Genomic DNA, 25727 nt, shown 5'->3' on the forward strand with positions numbered 1-25727 from the left:
GGGCATGGCCAGGAACAATCAGTGGAGGTAGGAGCTCCCGTTGCCACTCTGCATACAGGACCAGTCTGGAATGGAGAGAGAGCAGCGATTGTGGAGGGGGAAGGAGGTGTTCTGTTGGGTGGGGAGGGGCTGCCTCCTGGGGGCGGGGGGACTGACTCTGGGGCTTGTGGGGGAGGGGGGATCACCACTGCTGGGGGGGATGTGCATAAGGGCGCTCCAGAATGAGGGGGGGGTGGGTCAGGGCTGGCCCAGGAATTGCTGTGAGGGCTGCAGTTGGTCCATGGGGAGGGTTGGAGGGGCAGCACTGCGGTGGTCCTGGGCTGGTCAGCAAATAGGAAGTCTGGCAGATTGGGACCACTGCAAATGCGCAGAGTTTCAGAGCTGTCAGACTCTGGCATGAATAGATTCCATCCCCCTGGGTTTTTAATGATATTTACAACTGGGACCTCTGCAGTGCATAGAGTGCCGAGATTCGGGTGAGAAGCTGAACTGACAAAACAGTCAGGATTTAGAACAGTTTTCCCACCAGTTCAGCACATTTGGGAGAATCATGATCACTGTTTCTCTCCTCAGACCTGCTGAGTTTATCCAGCATTTTCTGTTGTTATATTAAGTAAGCATCTTGCAATTTTTTGTTACCTTAAAGGTGTTATTGAAATATAAGTTGTTGTTGTAATATTTCTTTATTAGGACTCTTCTGCCTTCCCATGCTGGGATCATTGCTGAGAGTTGTATTGTTCCTTTAAGTGGAATCACTTAAGTGGAGTTCCTTTAAGTAGAGTCATTTCTCATCAGAGCCGGTGTGCCCCTTTAATGATGTTTGCAGAAGCTGCAGTGGATGGGTTGCTGAGAGTTGGAGCATTCCCTTATTGGGGATTTTAAGAGCTGAAATTTTCTATTATCGCTGCTGTGAAGTGCATTGTTGTGGATTTATTAATGATCACCTCCCAGTGATAAATTCCAGCATGGAGTATCACTTCTCATAATCTCACTGGCAACATGAGAGCCATCTCACCTCATATTAAGAAGCTGAGTTAGGCGGCTAATATGTAGCTCAAGAGCACAAAATGTGATAGTAGAATGTGTGTATTGGTAATCATTGCCTTCCCCCCGTAATATGGCAATGTGTGTGAGAGAGAGGGAACCCCCCCCACTGCTACTCTACTCCACTCCGCTCCTGGATGCTGGCAATAGAGCAGGCAAAGGGGAAGGTGTGAGAAGAGATCACTCCATAATAGAGATCCATTCCAAACCCATCATGTAGTCAATGGGTGAAGCTAGGGTGAAAATATGAGAGCCTAATTTCAGAAATTAATCAGACCCTTGTTGCTTTGGCAAATCAAAACACTATAGTTGGTCCTCCTCCTTCTCTATGAGAGTACTGGCAACCATGGACTTCCACTAGGTTGGTCCATGATAATGTTTGACAAAATGCAGTGGTTTTGCCATTGTCTTCTTTAGCAGCTGCCATGATGGGATTTAAACCCATGCACATGACATAACCACTACACCATCACACCATGACCTTCTCCAAATGAATGCTATCAACGGAACCACATCTGGGAAAGATGGCAGTGCCTGAGGTAGCTGAGCTCCTTCAATGTCTGCATATGCAATGTATGATATTCACATCTGCGTTACTTTATGCAAATGGAAAAGTTGTGCACAGGAGTATGTGTGTTCACTGGTGTGTTTGTGTCCTTGCTCACAGGACCTTTTGGTTAGTAGTGAGAAGGGCCCACATGATTGTTTCATGCTAGATTTTATTTTAAACATTGACATTGCAGAGGGCAGTTTTAGACTGTATGGACTCTCTGCACCCTTAGCAAGAGGAGGACATTATAAATCTCCCGCAGTTAAATGGAAGCAGTTCCAGCTTAGACAATATCATCAATAAACAAATCCTCCTTACCGTAAGACTGACACATGACATGAACGTTGGGGTAGCTTTTCCACAGCACTCGATCACACCAAGACGGCAGATTATACTTTAGCTGAGAAGAGAATAATTAATTACCAAGCATGCAGAACAACCCCTTGGCAGAGTACCACTCTTTATTCACCCCGTTGTCCCCTGGGCTATTTCATCCCAGTACTCTATCTGAGATCTCTCTCCAACCCTCCAAAATGTCGATGCATATCCTATTCTGGTCGCTTGTGCATCCACGACTTTAATTGCTCCGTCACTGTTGGCCACGCCTTAAACATTGGAATTCCCTCCTTAAAGCTTCCCTTTTGACTCTTGCTCCTCCTTGAAGATGTTTCTTATAATGTACTCCTTTGACCCACAGTCCTTTGTCAGCTGTCCTAATATGTGGCTGGTGTTGTTTTTTTTGATAGACCATAGATAGGGGCAGAGATAGAGTAGTCTGGAAGAAACCTTTCCCCTTGGTGGAGGGATCAATGACTTGGGGGCATAGATTTAAGGTAAGGAGCAGGAGGTTCAGATGAGATGTGAGGAATAACTTTATCATCCAAAAGATAGTGGGAATCTGGAACTCACTGCCTCAAAGGATAATCAAGGCAGAGACCCTCATAACATTTAAGAAGTATTTAGAAGTGCACTTGCAATGCCAAGGCATACAAGACTGTAGGCCAAGTGCTGGGAAATTTGATTAGAATTGTTAAGTGATCTGTCTTTGACTGGTGCAGATGTGATGGGCTGAAGGGCCTTATTCTGTGCTGTATACCTCTATGACTCTAACTCTCCTGTGAAGAGCTGCTTAGTACTTTGAGGCATAAATGCGAGTTGCTGTTGAGAGCGGCCAAAGTTCTCCTCCAAACATTGGGCTATTGTGTATTCAGAGCCATCTCACTTGTTCACAGATGTAGGAAAATCTTGAATTCATGGAATTATTAAATATAGTGGGATTTAATTTTAATCCCAATCAGGGCTGGAAAGGGAGGTGGTGAGCTATAAATAGCTGTGCCAGCAAGCACATTGGTTCCTTGGTTCCATCCTGCCCAAAGGTCATTTTCCCGGAGGTGGGGTGAGGGTGATGCAGCAGGGCTAACTGTCTGCACGTAGTGAGTAGCTGACAAAGCTAATTAGTGGCCACTTAAGATCAAGTGAAGGAGCTTCAGCCCCTTACTTTGCCAACTGATACGAGGTGCCTGCCACCTACGTGTATGAGGAGAAGGGCTGCAAGATGGATGAGCGGACTGACAGTGCTGTCGGGGGAAAGGATGCCACTCAAGTGGGGGAGATGAAGAGGAATGTGCTGGTGATCAGAGACTGTATAGTAAAGGTAATAAGTGCTATTTTCTGCAGTCAAGAGCATGGGTTTAGATAACTGTACTGTCTGTCCTGTGCAGGGTTAAGGATAGCTGCTCAGAATTTGAGAAGAACTTGCAGTGGGATATTCAGTAATATGACTGAATTTTGCATTTAGTTTGAGGGAGAGAATAGTAGAGGATTCAGTGGTCATGGTCCATTTAAGTACCAACAGCACAGGCATCACAAAGGAAGTCCTGCAAAGACAGTATGAGGAGCTGGGCACCAAATTAAAAAAGACAGAATCTCAACAGTAACACTCCAAAGATTATTAACCATGTGCAAATTGGCATAGGGAAAATAAAATTAGGAAGATAAATGTATGGCTCCAAAACGCTTGACGGAGAAGTGGGTTCCAGTTTGTTGGCATTGCACCAGTAGTGGGGATATTCACAGAATCCCTACAGTGCAGAAGGAGGCCATTTGGCCCATCGGGTCTGCACCAACCACAATCCACCCAGGCCCTATTCCCGTAACCCACATATTTACCCTGCTAAACCCCCTACACTAGAGTCAATTTAGCATGGTGAATCCACCTAACCCGCATATCTTTGGACCATGGGAGGAAATCCACGCAGACAAAGGAAGAAAGTCCAGACTCCGAACAGATAGTGACGTACGACCGGAATCAAACCCAGGTCTCTGGCACTGTGAGGCAGCAGTGTTAACCACTGTGCCATCATGCTGCCCTAAAACAATCCTAATCTAGTCAATCTCTCCTCACACATCATTTTCTTCCCTGAAGGATGTTAGTGGACCAGATGAGTTTTACTGACAATTGATAATGGTTTCATGTCATCAGCAAATTCTTAATTCTTATTGAAATCAAACTGTACCGTCTGCCGTAGCAGGATTCGAACCCAGGTCTCCAGAACATTCGTTAATTTCTGGATTACTAGTCCAGCGATAATACCACAATACCACTAGGCCATCGTCTCCTTCATTGGGGGTGGAATCTTTGAAATGGTCGACACCTGAACTGTGCTGGGACCAGTGTTCTAGCAAGCCACACAATTAGGGCACTAGAGGTGATTTTAAACTAAATAGTGGAGGCAAGGGATCCCATTTGGAAAGATTTGGTAAATCAAAGAGACGAGGCAGGAGAGAAGGTATTAATGTGAGAAATGGTAAACAGACCTCAACAGGAAGTGACAGAGAGTAAAAACCAAAGAGTAAATCAGCAGAGAAGGCTAGAGGTGATAAATAAAAGGACAAAACTAAAGGATCTGTATCTGAATGCATGTAGCATTTGAAACAAAACAGATGAACTGATAGAGCAAATAGAAACAAGTATGACCAATCTAATAGCCATTACAGACACATGACTACAGGAGGACGTAGATTGGTTACCTGAATTTAGAAGCATACATTTAGGAAGGACAGGAATCTGAGAAAAGGTGGAAGGATGGCTCAGTTAATTAATGGTGGCATTAGCACAAAGAGAGGGATGACATAAGTTTCAAGAGATCTGGACGTAGAAGTGGTTTGGGTAGAAGTGAGAAATTATAATGACAAGAGATAACTTGTCGGAGTGGTGTACAGGACCCCTAGTAGTACCCACAGAATATAAAAGAAAAAATAGTGGGAACTTTTTTGTAAGAAACCATGATAATCATAGGGGATTTTAATCTATATTTAAGCTGAAAAAAATCAGACTGTCAAAGGTAAGCTAGATGAAGAGTTCATAGACTATTTTTCAGATAATTTCTGAGAACATCACATTCTGGAGCTAACCAGAGAGCAGTCTATACTTTACCTGGTATTATGAAATGTGACAGGATTAATTAATGACATCATAGTGAAGATGTTCCTAAGTAGCAGTGATCATAATATGATTGAATTTTACATTCAGTTTGAGGGAGAGAAGAGTGAGTCTAAGACTAATATTTTAAACTTAAATAAGGCCAAATATGATGGCATGAAAGCAGAGCTAGGTAAAATGGACTGACAAATTAGATGAAGGGATGGGTCAATAGAGATGTAGTGGCAGATATATAAAATGATATTTCAGAATACACAGAATTGATACATTCCACTGGGAAGGAAAAACATCCAAGGGTGGACCCACCATTGATGATTAATTAAAAAAGTTAAAGGTAGTATTAAATGTAAAGAAAAAGCATATAATTGTGCAAGAATGGTGGCACAGGGCCTGATTTTACCACTTTGATTCTAAGTATTGGATGGACTTGAATCTGGGAGTGTTTCAGCTTCAACTTTTAGACCGCTCTCCGGCACCCCCATACACACTCTGTGTGTAAAAATGTCAGTGATTCCAAATTGCGCTGCACAAACTTGTGGGCAGGGCTTATCACGTCTAAAACCCTGCAGCTCCGATTGGAGCCTTCAGCTGCGCACATGCAGTAAAATAGAAAAACGCTCCCCTGCCACATTGCTCCCAGACCAGGTAATGCCTTCCCCCTGGTCCTCACAGATATTACCCATCACCATAACATAACTGTTCCCTTATTCCCCGCTACCTCCACTGCTACTGAGACTGATTGCCTGCAGAATGGCAGCGGACCTCCCTTCCTCCTCCACAGATTGCACCCAGAGTGGTAGTGGACTCTCCCTCACCCCCCCACCAGAAAACGATCTGATTCGCACCCCCCCACCCACCAGAGAGCGATCTGACTTGCCTCCCTTCCTCCGCGCCCCCCCCATCAGAGAGCCATCTGACCCGCCGCCCTTCCCTCCGCCAGAGAGCATCTGACCCACCTCCCTCCCACTCACCAGACAACCATCTGAACTGCCTCCCTGCACCCCGTCCCAGAGAGCCATCTGACCCACCTCCTCCCACCACCACCACCAATCTGAATCAGACAGCCGCTGAAAGTTTGAACTTACCCCCTCAGAAGCTGGAGTGCCCAAATCAGACCTTTGCATACCATGTCTGTTTCACACCGAATTTGGATGGGTGAATGTGGTGGTAAAGGAGAAAGTGCTGGTAATGGGCATCCAGCCCATTAATTCAATTTAAATGCATTCAAATGCATTTAAATTGCCAGCGAGATCCCAATTGCTGCCATTTTCAGCCATTGGTAAAGGGGGAACAGCCACGGAGGCAGTTGCAGATCGCGCTTCTTGCCTCATGCCCAACTTTACCAAGTTTCCGCGCCTGAAAACGGGCACAATTTGATGGCAAAATTTTTTATGTGTACGTTATACATATATATATAATGTATATTTTTACATGTATATTTTCACTATATTTTTTACATGTCTGATGGCACAATGGTTAGCACTGCTGCCTCACAGCACCAGCAACCCGGGTTTGACTGTTTGATTCCTGGCTCAGATTGTTGTGTGTGGACGTTCTTTCCGTGTCTGCATGGCTTTCCTCCAGGTGCTTCAGTTGTGTATGGGGTAACATATTGGCATGGACGGAAGTTTAGTTAGCTAACAGGAAGCAAAGAGTAGGCATAAATTGGACTTTTTCTATTGGCAAGATGTAACAAATTATGTGCCACAGGGATGAGTGTTGGAGCCTCAACATTTTACAATTTACATAAATAACGTGGATGAATGGACCAAAGGTGGGTTAGCTAAATTTGTTGATGACAAAGATATGTAGGAAAGTAAGTTGTGAAGAACACATAGGGAAACTACAAAGGGATATAGATAGTTGAAGTGAATGGGCAAAGATCTGGTAAAATGTAAAATTGTCCATTTTGGCAGGAAGAATTAAAGAGAAGCATATTATCTAAATGGTGAGAGATTGCAAGGCTCCAAAATACACAGGAATCTGGGTGTCGTAATGCATGAATCGCTAAAAATTAGTATGCAGGAACAGCAAACAATTAGGAAAGGTAAGAAAATATTATTATTTATTGCAAGGAGAATTGAATACAAATTGAATACATATAGGGAGGTTAGGCTTTAGTTATACAGAGCATTGGTGAGACCACATCTGGAGTATTGTGTACAGTATTGGTTTCCTTATTTAAGGAAGAATATAAATGTGTTGGAAAAATTTAGAGAAGGTTTACCAGGCTAATACTTGGAATGGGTGTGTTGTCTTATAAGGAAAGGTTAGACTGGACTTACATGGTGACTTAATTGAAACGTAGAAGATCCTGAGGGGTCTTGACAGGGTGGATATAGAGAGATTGTGTCCTCTTGTGGACCAGGGTCTAGAACCAGCATCTTGAATCTAAGGGTAAGGGGTTGCTCATTTAAGATAGAGATTAGGAGAAATGTTTTCTTTCAGTGGGTTGTGAGCCTTTAGAACTCTCTTCCTCAAAAGGAAGTGGAAGCAAAGTCTTTGAGGCAGATCAAGATAGATTCTCGATCAGCAAGGGAGTGAAAGATTATTGGGGATAAGTGGAACTGTGGAGTTGAGGACACAATCAGATCAGTCATGATTTTACTGAATGACAGAGCAGGCATGAGGGCTAAGTAGCCTACTCCTGCTTCTAAGTTGCAAGTTCGTCTTTCAGCCTGTCGTGGGATTCAGAAACCTACAGGGAAAATCCTGTCCATTGTGTTGCACTGCTGTGAGCGGGTGACTCAGAAGGCTAGATCTGAGCAACACTTTACAATCATTGAGTAGAGGACCCAGGAGATTGAGAAGGAGATAGAATAGGAAAATAATAGAGAACAGACAAGAGGTGATCTTATACTAAGATCCAAAGACATGTCTTTTCTCCAGTTAGGGTTAGGGGTTCTGATTGGTCTGTTGCTGCCCAGTGTGAAGGACATCATGGAATGAGAGGAAAAATATAGAATTTGAAGTGTATGATTTTCCAAGGCTCCTTATCTTTCTAGATAATGGAGGTCATTGATTGGGGAGGTGAGTGACTAACAGAGGGTAGATGTGAGAAACAGAAATCTTCACATTGGTCCAGTGTGGGTACCATTTGGCAAATAGATCTGAATCATGTTTTGGGACAATGTAGAAGGAGCTTTACCTTGCATCAAAATCATGATCTGTATCAATTAAATAATCATGGTGTACTGGTATGACACTATGCATCTTGGCAGATACAAAATTTACATGAAAAAAATTGTACTGGGAGGAATGATTGTTGATACTCACTCCAGTGGCTTTCTGCTTGATGTAGTTGTACATGTCTCTACTATCACGGTCATAACGGTATGTTGGAGGGAAGGTGATCTCTTCTTCCTCTGCAGTAGGAAAAAAATGCAATGATTACATTATTTCCCACTTTTTGCCTTCCTGGTCCAATACCCTGACATGATACAGAATGGTCCAATGTGTCAAGTTATCTCTTATCTCAAGCTTGGCCTCTGGTCACCGCCAGCTCATGAGCTCAGTGAATCAGGGAGGGTTTCTTGCATCCCTTGGCAAAGTGATCAGAGCTCAGACAGGCTGTCAAAAGTAGGGTACTCAAAGTGAACGCAAGGCAGAGCTCCAACATATCCAGAGGTGTGAAATGTTCACCCTGTAACTATGTTCTGCCAAGTATTGTGCTAGATTCAAAACTGTGAGTTTTGAACTGTGAGTCACCTCCTCTACACATTCCCTCTCAAAAGACACTGCTTTCATTCCTCACTGTAAGATAGTAAGAAGTAAAGCTCAACACTGAATCTCAGCACTGATTTCTGCTGCAAAAGCTGATAGAGCCAAGGCCTGTGCCCAGGTGAGCCCTTCTCCGACCAGTCATGGTGGCCCCCAAAAATTCCCAGATGCCTTCCTGCCACCCTCCTCCCTTTCTGCATCAGGTACCTGCTCCAAAGTCAGATCCTCATAGTGCTCCTTCCTCCCCTGGTTTCTCCATCAAGACCCCTACTCCTCTCTCCCAACCCACCCTGGGCCCTCACTATCCTCTTCACTGTGTAACTCTCCTCACTTGCCTGTTTCTGGACTCCAGGACTTTGAATCTATGATTATTGACATTGCTGGGACGAAAGAGCTGTTGGCCAATCAAATTGGAGTCAGATCTCTGGGGCGAGACTTTTACCCAAATGGGGTGTCAAAGTCCCATCTCCATCTCTCTGGAGTGTTAAATGGCTGGGGGTTGCTGTGATCTGAGGGGATGCACTACCCATCGACTCTTTGGATGCCTGGGCAGGAAGCATCCTACTTGTACACTTTATTGGACAGTGTTCAGGTCCAGGAACCCACCTTCCACCAATTACTTCTCTGCTTATCCATCTCTCTCCCCTCCTTTAAAACACCTGTTAAGACCTGGAGCTTTGACTCAGGTTTTGCCCTAGCATTTTCTCCCTTGGCTCGGTATCAGTTTGTTTATGCTCATGTCAAGCAGCAGGATATTTTATGATGTTAATTGCATTATGTAACTTTAATGCTGCTTCAGTTGATTTTCTGCTGTCTAAATTGGGAAGGCTGATGCTGATCTCTAATGCTTCTCCTCTCAGACCTTTAAAGACCATTATTTAAAATGTAGACATTCTAGACTACATGGTATTGCACCACACCAGGTAGTCACAGAACCACAGAATCACTACAGTGCTGAAAGAAGCCATTTGGCGCATTGAATCTGCACTAATGCTCTGAAAGAGCTTCCCATTCAGGCCCTCCCTTCGGCCCTATGCCTGTAATCCCACATATTTATTATGGCTAATCCACCTACCCACATACCTTTGGATTGTAGGAGGAAATTAAGACATGTAAATATTAAAATTTTTTTTAAATATTTAAAGCATTTAGCTCTCTTCTGTGCCCCAGACCATTTCCAAACTAAAAATGATACTTGGACTTGTGAACAGCATATCCAAAATAGAAGACAGGTCCCAAATCCGGAACTCCCGCTCTCATATGTAGCAGAAACCAATTTCGCCAGGGATGGCAACAGGCCCAGGATGTCATTCCTACATGTGGGGAACCCAAACATAGCAGGGCCATTTATACTCAGTGCTGAGTCCAAACAAAATCCCATTGTCACTGGAGCAAAGGCCTCATCCCGCAATGTGGGAGTTATGAATCTTTAGAGAAGTTGTGAATGTTTGTGAAGGGCAGATAGGATGTGTAGAACTGTCAAGCTGTCAATTTATCTAAGTGGCTAGCTTTTCCTTTAAAAATTGAAAGAAAAACTGCCTCACTCTGTTTGAGAGATTAAAGGATTCTGTTCCAACAGTTTCAATAGCTGTTTATTGATCTAACTCAAAGTGTTATTATTATTACATTATTAATGCTTGAGTGCTTTCCACAACCTATCATTATCACAGTGGAGGGCTGCAAGAACAGTTTTATTGACAGCTCAATGAAGACATTAAAGGAATGGCTGCCTTTATTGTGGGGTTATGAGCACAAGCATTTGCTTTTTAAAAGGAATTAAGCACTTGAGAGGAGTCAAATGTTGAATGGACTTTCATAAATTATGTTTTATATTTCTGTATAAATAAAAATATATAGTCTGTGATGGAGTTTAAAATTATATTTTATTTCATCTTAGCATGATTCCTGAAGTCTGTCCATGATACTAAGTGGGCTGCTATGGAACAAGGGCAAAGGATGGTGGCTTAGGGTTCATGTTGGTACTAAATTGGCATGGGACAATGGGGGTGGGTGGGTTGGCATGAATGCACGTAGAGTTGGGCAGGAGGTGGGTGGGGGTTGGGGAGGTGGTGGTGGTGAAAGAACGTGAAGGTCTAGTAATGTTCCCAGGCAACCACAACAAGCCTTTTAACCTATCCACCTTAGCACTTGGCAGCCCTTGTATCCACTTTAGTTCTCCATCCCACACCTCATCCCCAAAATGAAGTTAGCACCTGGGGCACTTTCTTCCCCAAAGCAGGTGAGGTGAAATCTGCTGGTCTGGCATACCACATCCATAGTGAAAATCCAGGCCTTTATCTTCATTTCCAGTGGATCCTCTATTGACACCTAAGCTTCCTCCATCTCACCCTATACTTCAGATAAACATTCCTGCAATAAACCTATCCCCGATGTTGGAATAGATTCATTTCTGAATAACTTGAGTGTCTGAATCACAGAACTTTAAACCAGAAAAAGTGGCCATTTGGCCCTCCACACCTGCACTGGGTTCTCTGAAAAATATTACCCATCTACTTCAACTATCCTGCTCTTTTCCCCCATATCATGTTTTTTGAATATTTGTTCATTTCATTTTTAAAAGTTACTATAGAAGAACTATAATCTTGCTTCAACCAGTTTCTAATGGACCATCCAATGGCTTCACAACCCCACATAAGAAATTCTCCCAACCTCTCCCTTTGTTCTTTTGATGATTATTTTAAATTCATGTCCTTTCACTGGTGACTGCATAATTAGTGGAAATCATATTTCTTTATTTAATGTCTCATTTCTGAGCTCTCAGATTTTCTTCTAACTTTTTTTGCCCTCATGGAAAGAGTTGCAGATTGACTTGTCTTTTTCTCATTACTAAAACCTTCCAACATTCAGATTATCTTATTCAGAGAGAATTTCTTCTATAACCTTTTGCTGGTCTTAAATTCTTGTGAAAACAGTGTCTAACTGTACATGATATTGCTAACTCTGGTCTAATAGTAATTTGTACCTCTGTGTTACACTAAATTCAGGGTCCACATCTAAATGAGGCATCAGGTCCTTTGCATATTTAAATAAGGGGCTTAATTTCTGCCTCGTGCCTGAAAACAACCTGTGGCCCAACAGGTAATCAGTGTTTGATGGGGCCTTGAAGGACTATATTAACAAGGTAAGTTTTTAAAAGTTATCATGCTGAACATAGAACTGGGCGGAGGCATGCTTTTACTTCACATTAAACTACAGACTACTGTCAAAAACCTCTCCTCACCCTATCACAACCTTGCATCCACCTACTAGCTCACTAGGATCAATCCTCAATGCTCTAGTTCTAATCCAGACCTCTATTCTCATCAGTCATTGCCAACCATGACCCAGTTTTTCGAATCCTGGTCACTGCTACCAACATAGTCTCTGAGCATCGTTACCTTGTGTCCTGGAAACACCCAGTCCACCCCAGCTCTTTGATTCTTAGGGCTTACATAAGGGCCATTGCTGGTGTTGCACCGTACAATCATCTTCCCTGGTGAGCTGCTCGAGACCCCCAGTAGATGCCTGCAGCTTGCACAGTTGGTAGTAATTTAGCTAAGGCCCAATATTACCTGCACCCCTGGTCATTCTATTGTGGGGATTGTTATGCTCCCTGTCTATATATGGGTGTGCTCAAATTTCTAAGTTCCAGAGTCATCGTTTCCCCACCCCCCACCCCATCTTTTTTCAAACACCTTTATCAACTTGCTGCCCCACTTTAAAAAATTTGCATATTTTAATCCTTAATTCTTTCTACTTATCTCATTTATCATAGTTCCACCATTTACTGTACATGATCCCTAATTCTTCCCCACAAAATGCATCACCACTTATTTCTTAATACTAAATTTCACACTGATGTTAATCTGCCCAATATGTAATAAGTAAACTACTAAAAATTGTCTTCTACATTGACGCAAGGAGAACAATATCCAATTAGAAGGAATCTCATGAGGAATTAATTCACAGCCTTTGTATAAGTATGACGACAAAGGCTTAGAATGCTCATTATGTCTTTCCTTGAGGCTTAGGCTGAGGCCCAGGTTCAAGTCCACTGAGGTCCATGCACCCTCAGGCCCAGATTCAGGCCCTTGACTCAGCTTTTCATCCCTTGGATTATTGTTGCATATTCTTACGGAATTGAAGGAAAATCTTCTTGTCATTCTTCTCGAAGATCAGCTGGTCCTTGGCCAGTAATTCCTGGTACTGTTGCTGCTTGATTTTCTCCACAATATTCTCAGCCTCCTACTCAAAATCAAGAAATGTTGGATCACAATGTCATCTTGCACTGGAAAGCCCTACCACGATGAGGAATAATTTTAATATATTTTAGGAAAAGGGATTTAATTTTTTATGTTTAAAAATAGCCCCATAAAATCCATATGAAATAATTAAATGTTTTGGATTGTTGTTCCAGTTGATTGTTTACAATGAACTCAAAATTATCATTAAGCTGTTTATTATGCTGCCTGAAAGAATTTTGTGTAAAAACTTGCATTATGATTGTTTGGAAGGACAATATTGTCAATTTTCTCCCAGAGACACAAGCCCCTACTGGGGCATCGTTCCACAGGCCTTGGTTCCATTTAGTCTCTCGGCCAAGTGGCCACTCATGTGTTAGTTGAAGCATACGAACAGCAGGCTGTTTTACAGCAAATGGATCATCACAGTGAAGTCCAACCTTGTCTTCACTCAGCATCCACACACACAGGCGCGCTTTTCAGTAGGTGCCATTTGACATTGATCAGGAGAAGGAAAACTGGGAGTTTTGTATCCTCATCTGTTACTGAGGCTAGCTATAAAGCCAGCTGGGATCTGCACAGCTTTCTCCCATCATGATTTTCTTTAGGAAATGTATCATGGGTCAATCAAGAGGACAACAAGGTCCCATACCCAATGCTTCATCATCTTGGCAAACACTGCACTCTTTAGGGACCCCAGTCAAAATTTCTACAATGTCAGAACGAACTATAATTTTCTTGCTTCACTTTCATTCATCGCGTAAGTGTTATGCACTGGAGAAACCCACCAGGGAAATTCACCAAGGGTTAGGGACCTTATAGAAAGACCCTTGCTGGGATTTTCTGGCTCTTTCCATGGTGACAGAAGTGGCTTACCATTGGCTGCCAGTGGAATCTACCAGTCCCACCCAATGGTGATTTGCATGGCTCTGCTGGGGAACTCGTCATGGAGGTTAAGGGGAGGGGAGGGGAGGGGAGGGGAGGGGTGGGGTGGGGTGGGGTGGGGTGGGGTGGGGTCAGCTTCAGCTGGAATGCAAGATTCCACCAGCAGTAAGGCTGAAAATCCATCCTCTATTTTGTTAGGCATCTCCACCTTATCCCCCAAGATAGTGTCATCACAATTTGCATTGCTAAAGCTTTGTTTCCAGGCCTCTGATAATGACAATTTAAGGTTGACTGTTACAACTGGAGAGCATTTATTGTCCTCTAAGGAGCATCGTATTCTCCCTTTCAGAAATGAAATACCCTCTGTGGTCGCGTGTGTGTGTGTGTGTGTGTGTGTGTGTGTGTGTGTGTGTGTGTGTGTGTGTGTGTGTGTGTGTGTGTGTGCGCGCACGCGCACATTGGCATATTCTTAAGAACATCAAAAATAGAAGCAGGAGTAGACCATGTGGCCCATCAAGCCTGCAGCACCATTTAATCAAATTCTGAATTAATTTCTACCTCACCTCCACTGTTCCACCATTCCCCCATATCCTTTGATTTCCTTAGTGCCCAAAAAGTCTTTCAATCACAGTCTTGAATATGTTCATTGACTGAGCATCTAGAGCTCTCTGGAGAACAGAGTTCCGAAGATTCACAACCCTGATTATCCACCCTGATATTTTGTAAAATGCCTCACTTCTGTCCAGTTTAGCAATGAGATGAAGGGCAGCTGTACATAATGCACAACTCAAGTGAGGAAAGCAATGATTTTCAACCTTTTTTTGGTTAAGGAACCCGATAACATAGCATGAAATTCTCTGGGACTCCAACTCTTTCTCCCTCTTCCCCTCACACCATACACATGATATAAAACATATCATAAAACAAAAGTCACAGCAAAGTAAAACACAACTGAATGAATGATTATTTTCATTAAATTTAAAGTTGAAAAATTTGGTACCATTTTCAAATGACCTGAACATTATGTGGAGCACATTTGGGATGCACAGGAAATCTTGTGTTCTGGGGAACATTGGTGGAAACACACTGGATTAGAGGCACCAACCCAGCTCTCTGCACTTCCCATTAGGCATTACACTGGGCTAAATGACTCCACCCTTTTAGAAAAGATACACTAAAATGGGATTTGTGCAACTGTCTCTTTAATGGCAATAAAGAATAACACAATCTCTGTCCTGACCTGTGTTGGAAGCTCCACTCTGTAGTTCAAATCTCCAAGCCAGAAGAGGTGTGTGAATCGATTAGTGATATCAAATGGACCTAACTTCTTATCACCGAGATTCAGAAAGCGCAAGATATTGATGTAATTTTGGTTCCGTCTATCAAAGGAAAAAAATAGAACAGATTAGAATAGAAAGAGATTCCTTGGTGTTTTCCTTCTCCAACATCTTTGCTCTGGGGTTCATCGAATCAAGCAGCACAGGATGAGGACATTCAGCCTATCATACCCACATCAGTTTTTTGTAAGGACAAGCCAATTAATCCTACTCCCCTGCTCTGCGCACATAGCCCTGCAATGTTTTTCAAATATTTATTCCATTTTGCTCTGAAAAGTAATTATTCAGCCTGCTTCCACAGCAGGATTTGCATTCCAGGTCATAAAAACCTGCTGCATAAAAATGTTTCTTCTCATCTTTTTTACTTTCCATTTTGTAGGAATTCAGACACCCTGACCAAATTAAGTCACTTGACAAAGCATGGCAAGAGGCTGAGACTGGGAGCTTGCTGCTCCATGTATTTCCAGGTGGTGTATTTACCACTGAACTAAGCAGTGAGCAGACTGAAGTGCAGCACAGCCAATTTTGTGACTGAACCCCAGTGACAGAAACCCTGACCCAGAAGCCAGATGTATTGGGATGTCTTGGGCAGGCACTGATTGCATGGTAATAGCTCAGTCAGCTTCCATAAAAGAAAAACTGGCATCTCTACAACATTTTTGACAACGTAGTTATGATTCCGGCTTTGGGTGACTGTGTGGAGTTTGCAGGTTCTGCCCGTGTTTACGTGTGGGTTTCCTCCAAGTGCTCTGGTTTTCTCCCACACTCCAAAGATGTGGAAGTTAGGTTGATTAATCATGTTAAATTATCGTTTGATGTCCAAGGACATGTAGGTTGGGGGGATTAGTGGTGTAAATGCATGAGGTTGCAGGGATAGGGTCTGGGTAGAATGCTCTATTGGAGATTTGTGCAGATGTGATGGGCCGACTGGCCTCATTCTTCACTGTAGGGGTTCTTTGGTGATTCTGAGGATATCCCATAGTGCTCAACAGCAAATTAAGTACTTTTGAAAGCAGTCACCGTTGTAGGGAAAAAACAGTAAAAAGTCTGACAACACCAGGTTTTAGTCCAACCGATTTATTTGATAGTAAACTCACAAGCTTTCGAGGGGACTGCCTCTTCATCAGGTGAATGGAGAGTTCTGGCCTGACGAAGAGGCAGTCCCCTCGAAAGCTTGTGCGTTTACTATCAAATAAATCGGTTGGACTAAAACCTGGTGTTGTCAGACTTTTTACTGTGTTTACCCCAGTCCAACGCCAGCACATCCACATCATGACTAGTAGGGAAAAAAGACATTGAGTTTGGGCACAGCAAGCTTCCACATGCAGCAATGAGATCATCTGTTTTTTCAGTCACGCCGGTTGAAGGATAAATTGGCCAGAATACCAAGAGAGTTCCCTTATTCTTTTAATAGGACCATGGGATCTTTTACATATTCCTGAGAGCGGATGGTGCATTGGCTTCTAGTACCACTGAAAAAACAGCATCTCCAGCACTGCAGCACTCCCTCAGTACTACATTTTGTTCTCAGGTCTCTGCACTGGGACTTAAGTCTCATGACTTTTGAATTCAGAGGCAAGAGTATTATCGTAGTGCCATAGCTACATAGAAAATCAGTTGCAAAGAGTTTGACAATGAGATTAAATCCCAACTCACAGGATTATTTGCTAAGCCAAAGAGACTTCCCAAAATCTCTAATTGTGCTCTGAAAATATCTTCCTGAGGCATCAAAACTCCACCGACTTCAGCAGTACTGGTAAATCCCACCAGCAGGCAGAACTGGAAGATCCTGTGTATGTCTTTCTTCAACAAGCATCACCTCAGGTTCAATCACCCTCATAGTTTGCTATCAACTACAAATGTGACCACTCTACATTGAGTTTCTGAATGCATGAGGGGGAGGGGTTTCAACTCAATTCTTAAACTCAAGTCTTCCTGGAGGAAATATGAGTTAAAATCCAAGTGATACATTACCAAAATAGAAGCAAAATATTACAGATGCTGGAAATTTGAAATGGAAACTGTAAGTGCTGGAAAAACTCAGCAAGTCTGACAGCATCTGTGCAAAGTAAACATTTTGAGTCCAAAATGCCTCTCTGGAACAATTACCAGCTTTCAAACGCCTCAGCCACTATTTCAAACCTTACCATAGTTAAAAACTCCATCAGTTCCTCTTCCTCCTTACCTTAGTTTCTTCTCACTTCCTGAGGTCAGGTGACTGTTGACAAATCCAAAGGGTGTACCATTAAACATGAAGGAAACTCCCACTGCACCTTTATTACCTGAAAAATAAAATACAATTATTATAAAGATTACTGCATCAAATGAAAAACTGAAACCTTATTCAAACTTTGAATTATTTAATACCCCATGTTCAACTTCCAGCCATCCAAACACACCACAGCTAATAACCATCTCTGCACACCACCCCAAACAATAAACCATCTCCATACTAATCTTCAGAATATTCCACATCCAACAACCAGCATTTAATCCAATCAATATGAATACGATTCTTATGGTCAGGAAGAAGGAAGAGATTTATCCTTTCTCATTGGTTTGGATGTGAACCTATGTCATAGAGGTGAAAGGACACCGCAGTATCAGACTGTATAATAAGGCAACCTCACCATTCAGTCCCAGAGAGTGAAAGGTAAGTGTCTGACCCACCGTCCCACCCAATCCCACGGTGTGAAATGAGAGTGTCTGACCCGCTGTCGCATCTATTCGAAGAGTGTGAAAGGACAATGTTGGACCCACTGTCCCACCCAGTCCCAGAGCATGAAAGGACAGTGCCTGACCCACTGTCCCACCCAGTCCCAGAGTGTGAAAGGACACTGTCAGACAAAGTCCCAGACCGTGAAAGGACATGTCTGATCCACTGTCTCACCCACTCCCAGAGTGTAAAAGGAATGTCTGACCCACTGTTCCACCCAGTCCCAGAGTATGAAAGGACAGTGTCTGACCCACGTCAGTTCAATAATCTGTAGATGCACTCAATTTGGAAATCATCGTCAGTAAATACAGCCACTAACACAGCACCTTCCCACACATTTCCCCAAATTTGCTATGCAGAAGATGTTAATACCGAGAGCATTTGCGATTCCAGTTTTGACACTGCTTGTGGAAATGTGACTGATCCGATTTACATGTTCCGGTTTTGCCAGGATAACTATCCGGATATTCCACAGGGTCTGTGTTGCGATCTTTGAAGCAAAAGAACATTTAGAACATCAGAAGTAAGAAGTGGGTTCCTTGAAATGTATAATCTTTTTGTATGTGTTAATGGAGGTGCTGCAGAGGAGGAAGAACTGATAGAGGAGGAGGAGTTGCTGGTGGAGGTTTCCTCCATTTTCTGCTCCTTGTTTTCTTTTTCTTCCATGTCACCATGCAGCCTGAACATTATAACATCCATGGATAAATAAATTGTGGCACAGTGGTTAGCACTGCTGCCTCACAGAATCAGGGACCCAGGTTCAATTCCTGGCTTGGATCAGTGTCTGTGTGGAGTTGGCACGTTGTCCGCTTGTGTTTCCTCTGGGTGCTCTGGTTTCCTCCCACAGTCTGAAAGATGTGCTGGTTAGGTGCATTGGCCATGCTAAATTCTCCCTCAGTGTACCGGACAGGCACCGGAATGTGGTGACTAGGGGATTTTCATAATAACCTCATTGCAGTGTTAATGTAAGCCTACTTGTGACATTAAGAAATAAATTTTAAAGCTTTAAACTGTTCCTAAGTGATGTGGTAGAATGAGTTTTGGAATTATGCTGAGGATTTTTCGATTGTTTATTTTCTCCAATATCAGTGAATGATGAGGTGATCCAGATCCTACTGTGATGCGGTGACAGGCATTGCTTTTGAGATTCACTGCATCACCCAAAATATATTCCATTGTGATCATTTTCTTGCACTCTGTTACTTTATGCGACAAACAGTAACAGTGCTGGGTGCACAGATCCATTCTCTCAGTTGGCTCAGTGAGTTAGTACTTGCTTCTAATAGTGGGTTTCAAATGCCTGCATTCCACCCATATGCTGGTTTTTGTGGTTATGTGGAGCTAATTGGCAGGAAGCTGATCCTTAGTGACAGATCTATTCACCTGAACACTTCCAACTTCCGTCCCCACATTTACTGAATAAGCTGGTTAAGCATCCCAATATTCCAGAGCACTGTAGCCCTGTCAGATTCACGTACAATGTTACCAACCCAGCAACTAGGGGTTCGCCTTGATTCTGAACTTCCATCATCATAGGTGGCATTTTGGAAATTCCATTGACACAAACGACGCTCCCACTTCCTTGTCCCTCACCCTATGGAGGATAGAGCTTCAATAAACTTTAATGTACTTACATGTTTAAACTTTATATAGGTGATGTCCTTTAGTGTGGATTTTATCAGCTCCACCCATTCCCTCTCTCCTTGTGTATCTTCTTGAGTTCCAATAATATAAATATCATGTGGAATGTCAGCGGCTGTATCATCCCGGGTCTTCCCTTGGCCTCGACACAGGAACCATGATTGTATGTCCGTGGGAGGTGAGGCATTGCCTAAACAACAATAACAACAGCAACTTGTTTTTATATAACATCGCAAAATGTCCCAAAGCCCTTCACAGGAGCGACATCAGACATTTTACCCCAAGTCATATAGGCAGATATAGGGAAAGGTGACCAAAAGGTTGGCAAAGAGATAGGTTTTAAAAAGAGAAAGAGATAGAGAGGTCCAGGGAGGGAATGCCAGAGTTTAGGGCCTCAGCTATTGAAGACCAATGGCACTGATGCAACAAGAAGTAGAGTTCTCAAAGAGTTGTCAGTCTGAAGGAGATTATCAAAAATGAGAGCTAGGGAACACGAGGATGTGAATCTTCAAATTGAGGCCTTGTTGAATTGGGAGTCAGCATAGATCAATGAGGGTAAAAAAAAATTGACATTTTGAGGTGTTTTATTTCCAAATAGTTTTCTGGGGCTTGGGTGTCTCAGTTCAATTCCATCAGTAAATTCTTACTGCCTACGTTTACTGCCCTGTAAATCCCTATTGAGCCTTTTCCTGCCTGATGTCCAGGCAATTTCTAGCAGACCCCAGTGATCAAAAACCTTTATTACTGCATTCACTATCAGGATGTGGGCATTGCTGGCTGGATGATATTTAATGCCCATCCCAAGTCTGGAGAAGGTGGTGGCGAACCACCATCCTGTATTGCTCCAATCTGCTTGGTATTCTTTGCAGCAGTGTTTGAGCTGAATTTGACATGCCCTTGGTGGGTGCACTGTCTGTGGAGCAGAGGGGAACTAAAATGGGGAGGGTGAGCAGGTGCCAAAATCAACAGCCTGTCTGCCATATTAAAAGGGTCAGTTTGGTTTGTTACTTTGTTACCCACTTACCTGCTCCAGGGATCCAAGGCCTTAGGGTCCTATTTTATCTAGCAGTCTTGGCAGGGACGTGGTCCCAATGCTAAAGAAAGGTGGTGGAGGCACACAGGCTAACTGGAAAATCCCTGTCAGCCTCTGAAAATAGGCCTTAATAGGACATTAAAATCTCTGAATTGATTATCAACTGCTTGCAGGTGGGTGGCCCTGCCAACTCCCATCCTGCCTTCAGGAAAATGATGCAGGAGCAGGTTGGTGCTGGCAAACCAGCATATTAGACAGTGATGCATATTTACACGCTAGCTAGCCCACCTTTCTACTCACTCCCATCTGGTGGTGAATATCCTGACCTGGCTATTAAATGGTTCAGAGGGATTGCCTGTTTTCGTAAAGCAGACTGAGGATTTTGTTTAAATGGCAAACATATGTAAAAAGTTTGGCTGGGATTCTCCGATCTCGTTTTCCCCACCACCGCTGCCACTGAGAATGGACAATTTGGCACTCAGTCAAAAGTCCACTCAATGCAGCGGGACCGTAGAATCCCACACACAGGTAAGGGGAGTAGGAGAATTCCACCCTTAATATGTGTCTCAAATTCCAAACCAGTTAGGTAGATAACAGAGTGCTTGGAATGGGTTCCCCAGGGTAAGAGAGATCTGGGAGGATGCTTTCCCGATAGCTGAGAGCTGGAAGTAAGTAACATCAGAGAAAATATAGTGGACAATATGTTATACCAAGTAAGCAAGGATAGATTGTTATAGAAGTCTAACTGTTCTATTTCCAGTACAGGTAAATTGCAAATCGAATAACTTGTGCAGCTCTCCAATACAGTCAGCCTCCAGTGCCCCTTACCCATGTTCCAGGTTCCAATGAAGATGTTGATCATATCTGGTTCGGTAAAATCCGAATGTTTATTCTTCATCAGCTGCATGAGTTGGCAGAATGCTTCCCGCTTCTGTTAACAGGGAGATGCAGGTAAGTACAAAAGCACCTGCTCTGCTCAGTTTTTTTACTGATCTACATCTACAGCATGTTGAAGTGACCACTGGAAACCACTGAAGAAAAGGTGAATGATGATTCTTTACATTTGGACTACATAGCTGTATCCCAATCTGCACTTAGAAACTTTTACTCGCCAATGTTCTCAACATCTCCCCCATTCTTCTCCTCTTCCTGATACGTGCCCTCTCCCATTCCCCTCCTTCACCTTGCCCATCTTGATCACCCATCCCCCATTCGCCCCATCCAGTTTTCTCCATTCACCTTACTCCTTTTTGTCTGCCCTACGCTGGCCATATTCCCTCATATTAACCTCCTGCTCACCCCCTTCCATTTACCATCATGTCCTCCCCATATTAACCCCTTCTTCCTGTCTGCATTCCTATTTCTCCCCCTCCCATTCACCATATTTCCATTTGTTTTCTCAATTCATATGTTCCCCCCCCCCCTTTCATTTGCCCCTCTCTTGTTCTCCCCCACATGCTACCCTCATCAATCTTGTTCTTCTCTTCCTGTTCACCTTCCTCCTCATCTCCAGGACTTAGCTCTGGGTCCCTCCATGTTGCAGCCAACCAAAGTTTCCTGCGTCCCAAGGAGCAAACCACTTTGGGACACTCAATTGATGCCTATGTCTTACTGTCCTAATGAGGTGAATCCCAAGCCCCAAGATCCAGCAATCATAGAACATAGAACATTACAGTGCAGTACAGGCCCTTCGGCCCTCGATGTTGCGCCGACCAGTGGAACCAATCTAATGACCCTCTAACCTAAACTATTCCAATGTTATCCATATGCCTATCCACTGACCATTTGAACACCCTTAAAGTTGGCGAGTCCACAACTGCTGCAGGCAGGGCATTCCACGCCCTTACTACCCTCTGAGTAAAGAACCTACCTCTGACATCCGTCCTATAACTACCATCCCTTAATTTAAAGCTATGTCCCCTTGTGTTAGTCATCACCATCCGAGGAAAAAGGCTCTCACTGTCCACCCTATCCAATCCTTTGATCATCTTGTATGCCTCAATTAGGTCACCTCGTAACCTTCTTCTCTCTAACGAAAATAACCTCAAGTCCCTCAGCCTTTCCTCATAAGACCTTCCCACCATACCAGGCAACATCCTGGTAAACCTCCTCTGCACCCTTTCCAATGCCTCCACATCTTTCTTATAATGCGGCGACCAGAACTGTACGCAATACTCCAAGTGCAGCTGCACCAGAGTTTTGCACAGTTGTAACATGACCTCACGGCTCCGAAATTCAATCCCTCTACCAATAAAAGCTAACACACCTTACGCCTTCTTAACAACCTCATCAACCTGGGTGCCAACTTTCAGGGAGCTACGCACTTGTACCCCGAGATCTCTCTGCTTGTCAACACTACTAAGAGTCCTTCCATTAGCCCTATATTCTGTACTCCTGTTACTCTTACTAAAGTGAATCACCTCACACTTTTCCGTATTAAACTCCATTTGTCACCTCTCGGTCCAGCTCTGCAGCTTATCTATGTCCCTCTGCAAACTGTAACATCCACCCTCACTGTCTACAACTTTTCCAACTTTGGTGCCATCAGCAAATTTACTAATCCATCCTTCTACACCCTCATCTAGGTCATTTATAAAAATGACAAACAGCAGTGGCCCCAAAACAGATCCTTGAGGTACACCACTTGTAACTGAACTCCAGGTTGAATATTTCCCATCAACCACCACCCTCTGTCTTCTATCAGCTAGCCAATTCCTGATCCAAACTGCTAAATCACCCTCAATCCCATGCACCTGCATTTTCTGCAGTGGCCTACCATGGGGAACCTTATCGAACGCTTTGCTAAAATCCATATACACCACGTCAACTGCCTTACCCTTATCCACCTCTGTGGTCACCTTTTCAAGAAACTCGATATACTTTTTTGAATATAAAAGTAGGGAGGTCTTGCTGCAATTGTACAGGGCACTGGTGAGGCCGCAGCTGGAGTACTGTGTGCAGTTTTGGTCGCCGCACTTACGCAAGGATATTTTGGCCTTGGAGGGAGTACAGAAGAGGTTCACTAGGCTGATAGCGGAGTTGAGGGGGTTGAGCTATGAGGAGAGGCTGAATAAACTAGGCTTGTACTCGTTAGAGTTTAGAAGGATGAGGGGAGATCTCATTGAGACATACAAGATGATGAATGGGATGGATAGGATAGAGGTGGAGAGGCTCTTCCCGCTCAGAAAGGACTAGAGGGCACAGCCTCAAGATAAGGAGGGGGGCAGTTTAGAACGGAGTTGAGGAGGAACTTCTTCATTCAAAGGGTGGTGAATCTCTGGAATTCTCTGCCTGTTGAAGTGGTGGAGGCTGCCTCGCTAAATATATTTAAGACGCGGGTAGATAGGTTTTTGATAGGCAAGGGGATTAAGGGTTATGGGGAGAAGGCGGGAAAGTGGAACTGAGCCACTTCAGATCAGCCATGATCTTATGGAATGGCAGGGCAGGCTCGAAGGGCTAGATGGCCTACTCCTGCTCCTATTTCTTATGTCCTTATGTTCTTATAAGGTTTGTGAGGCACGACCTACCCTTCACAAAACCGTGTTGACTATCCCTAATCAATTTATTTCCCTTTAAGATGATTATAAATCCTATCCCTTATAATTCTTTCCAAATCTTTGCCCACAACAGAAGTAAGGCTCACCGGTCTATAATTCCCAGGATGGTCTCTACTCCCCTTCTTGAACAAGGGGACAACATTTGCTATCCTCCAGTCTTCCGGCACTACACCTGTAGTCAATGACGACATGAAGATCAAAGCCAAAGGCTCTGCAATCTCCTCCCTAGCCTCCCAGAGAATGCTAGGGTAAATCCCATCCAGCCCAGGGGACTTATCTATTTTCATACTCTCAAGAATTGCTAACACCTCCTCCTTATGTACCTCAATCCCGTCTAGTCTTCTACCTGGTATAGCAGTATTCTCCTCGACTACACGGACTTTTTCCTGCGTGAATACTGATGAAAAATACTCATTCAGTGCCTCTCCTATCTCTTCAGGCTCCACACACAACTTCCCACTGCTGTCTCTGACTGGCCCTAATCTTGCCCTAACCAATCTTTTATTCTTGACATACCTGTAGAAAGCTTTAGGATTTTCCTTGATCCTATCCTCCAAAGTCTTCTCATGTCCAAATCCTTGGGCCTTTGTCTACAGCCTGGAATTCTAAGGTCAGACCAACCTCCTGGCCTCTTTATAACATAAGCCCTCTGACCCAAAGAGTGAGAGGCAGTGATATTGTTTTAGAGGGAGCTTTCTTCTGTATATAACCCACCTGGATGCCCTGCTCAATGTGTGTCCTTCAAAAAGAAAGAAACATGACCAAGGCAGTTTAGAGAGGTGTAATCAGACAAACAAGCCAAAGAAGGAGGAATTTCAGGAGAGTCTTTGACAGAAAGTCAGAGCGATGGAAGGACTCAAGAAAATTATCCCAGAATATTGGATCTGGATGGTTGAAGGAATGGCTGCCAATGTGGGGTTGAATTCAAGCGTTATGGGTGAAAACACAGTCGTAGGACACACAGGGCTCTGAAGGGTTTATAGAGTTGTGGCTGGTGACAGAGATAGGGAGTGCTAAGGTCTTAATTGGCTTTAAATTGAAGAAAGCAATTTTTTTTTAAATTAAAGGCATTGGAGGACCAGGTGCTATTATTGATCAGTGAACAGAACAGCCATAGGTGAACAGTCCACTGCAGGAAATGGGCAGGAAGGGGTTGAATGAGCTATTATTAAGGGAGGGGTGAGGGAAGCCAGCCAATGAGTAAAGTGAAATAATTATATTTGGATGAGGGAGGAATGGTAGTGCCTGATGCTACAGGGTGGAAGTGGGCGACCTTACTATTAAAGAGGATTTGGTGTCAACAGTTCATCTTGGGGTTAAATAGGATGTCAAGTGTTCACTTTGAGACAGTGACCAGGGTGGGGATTGGTTAAGGTAAGGAATTTGTGGCAATTAAGTCGAAGACATTGGTTTTGCTCTTCCCTCTGTTTAATTGGAAGAAATAATTCAAGCAGGACTTGTCAGAGAAACACTCTAACCGCATGGAAGCAAAGTTACAATGTAGGGGCAGGGAGAGATCTGCTGCTGGAGATGCTCTGACAACAATGACATAAGTAAGAGT

General features: G+C 43.5%; 1 protein-coding gene across 1 annotated transcript in view; it reads right to left on the bottom strand.

Moving 5' to 3' along the window:
• The window catches only part of inpp5d (inositol polyphosphate-5-phosphatase D), a 161232-nt gene that overhangs the window by 56811 nt on the left and 78694 nt on the right, over positions 1-25727 (bottom strand). Inside the window, exons 11-18 of the mRNA XM_080185413.1 lie at positions 21438-21540; positions 19570-19766; positions 18308-18425; positions 17405-17501; positions 15123-15261; positions 12893-13001; positions 8313-8401; positions 1913-1994 (exon numbers count right to left, since the gene is read on the bottom strand). Of these exons, the coding sequence (XP_080041539.1) occupies positions 1913-1994; positions 8313-8401; positions 12893-13001; positions 15123-15261; positions 17405-17501; positions 18308-18425; positions 19570-19766; positions 21438-21540 (934 nt within the window). The remainder of the gene's footprint in view (positions 1-1912; positions 1995-8312; positions 8402-12892; positions 13002-15122; positions 15262-17404; positions 17502-18307; positions 18426-19569; positions 19767-21437; positions 21541-25727) is intronic.

The sequence above is a fragment of the Carcharhinus amblyrhynchos genome, chromosome 3, assembly GCF_965287045.1.
Source record: "Carcharhinus amblyrhynchos chromosome 3, sCarAmb.v2.hapA, whole genome shotgun sequence".
In the NCBI taxonomy this organism is placed as follows: domain Eukaryota; kingdom Metazoa; phylum Chordata; class Chondrichthyes; order Carcharhiniformes; family Carcharhinidae; genus Carcharhinus; species Carcharhinus amblyrhynchos.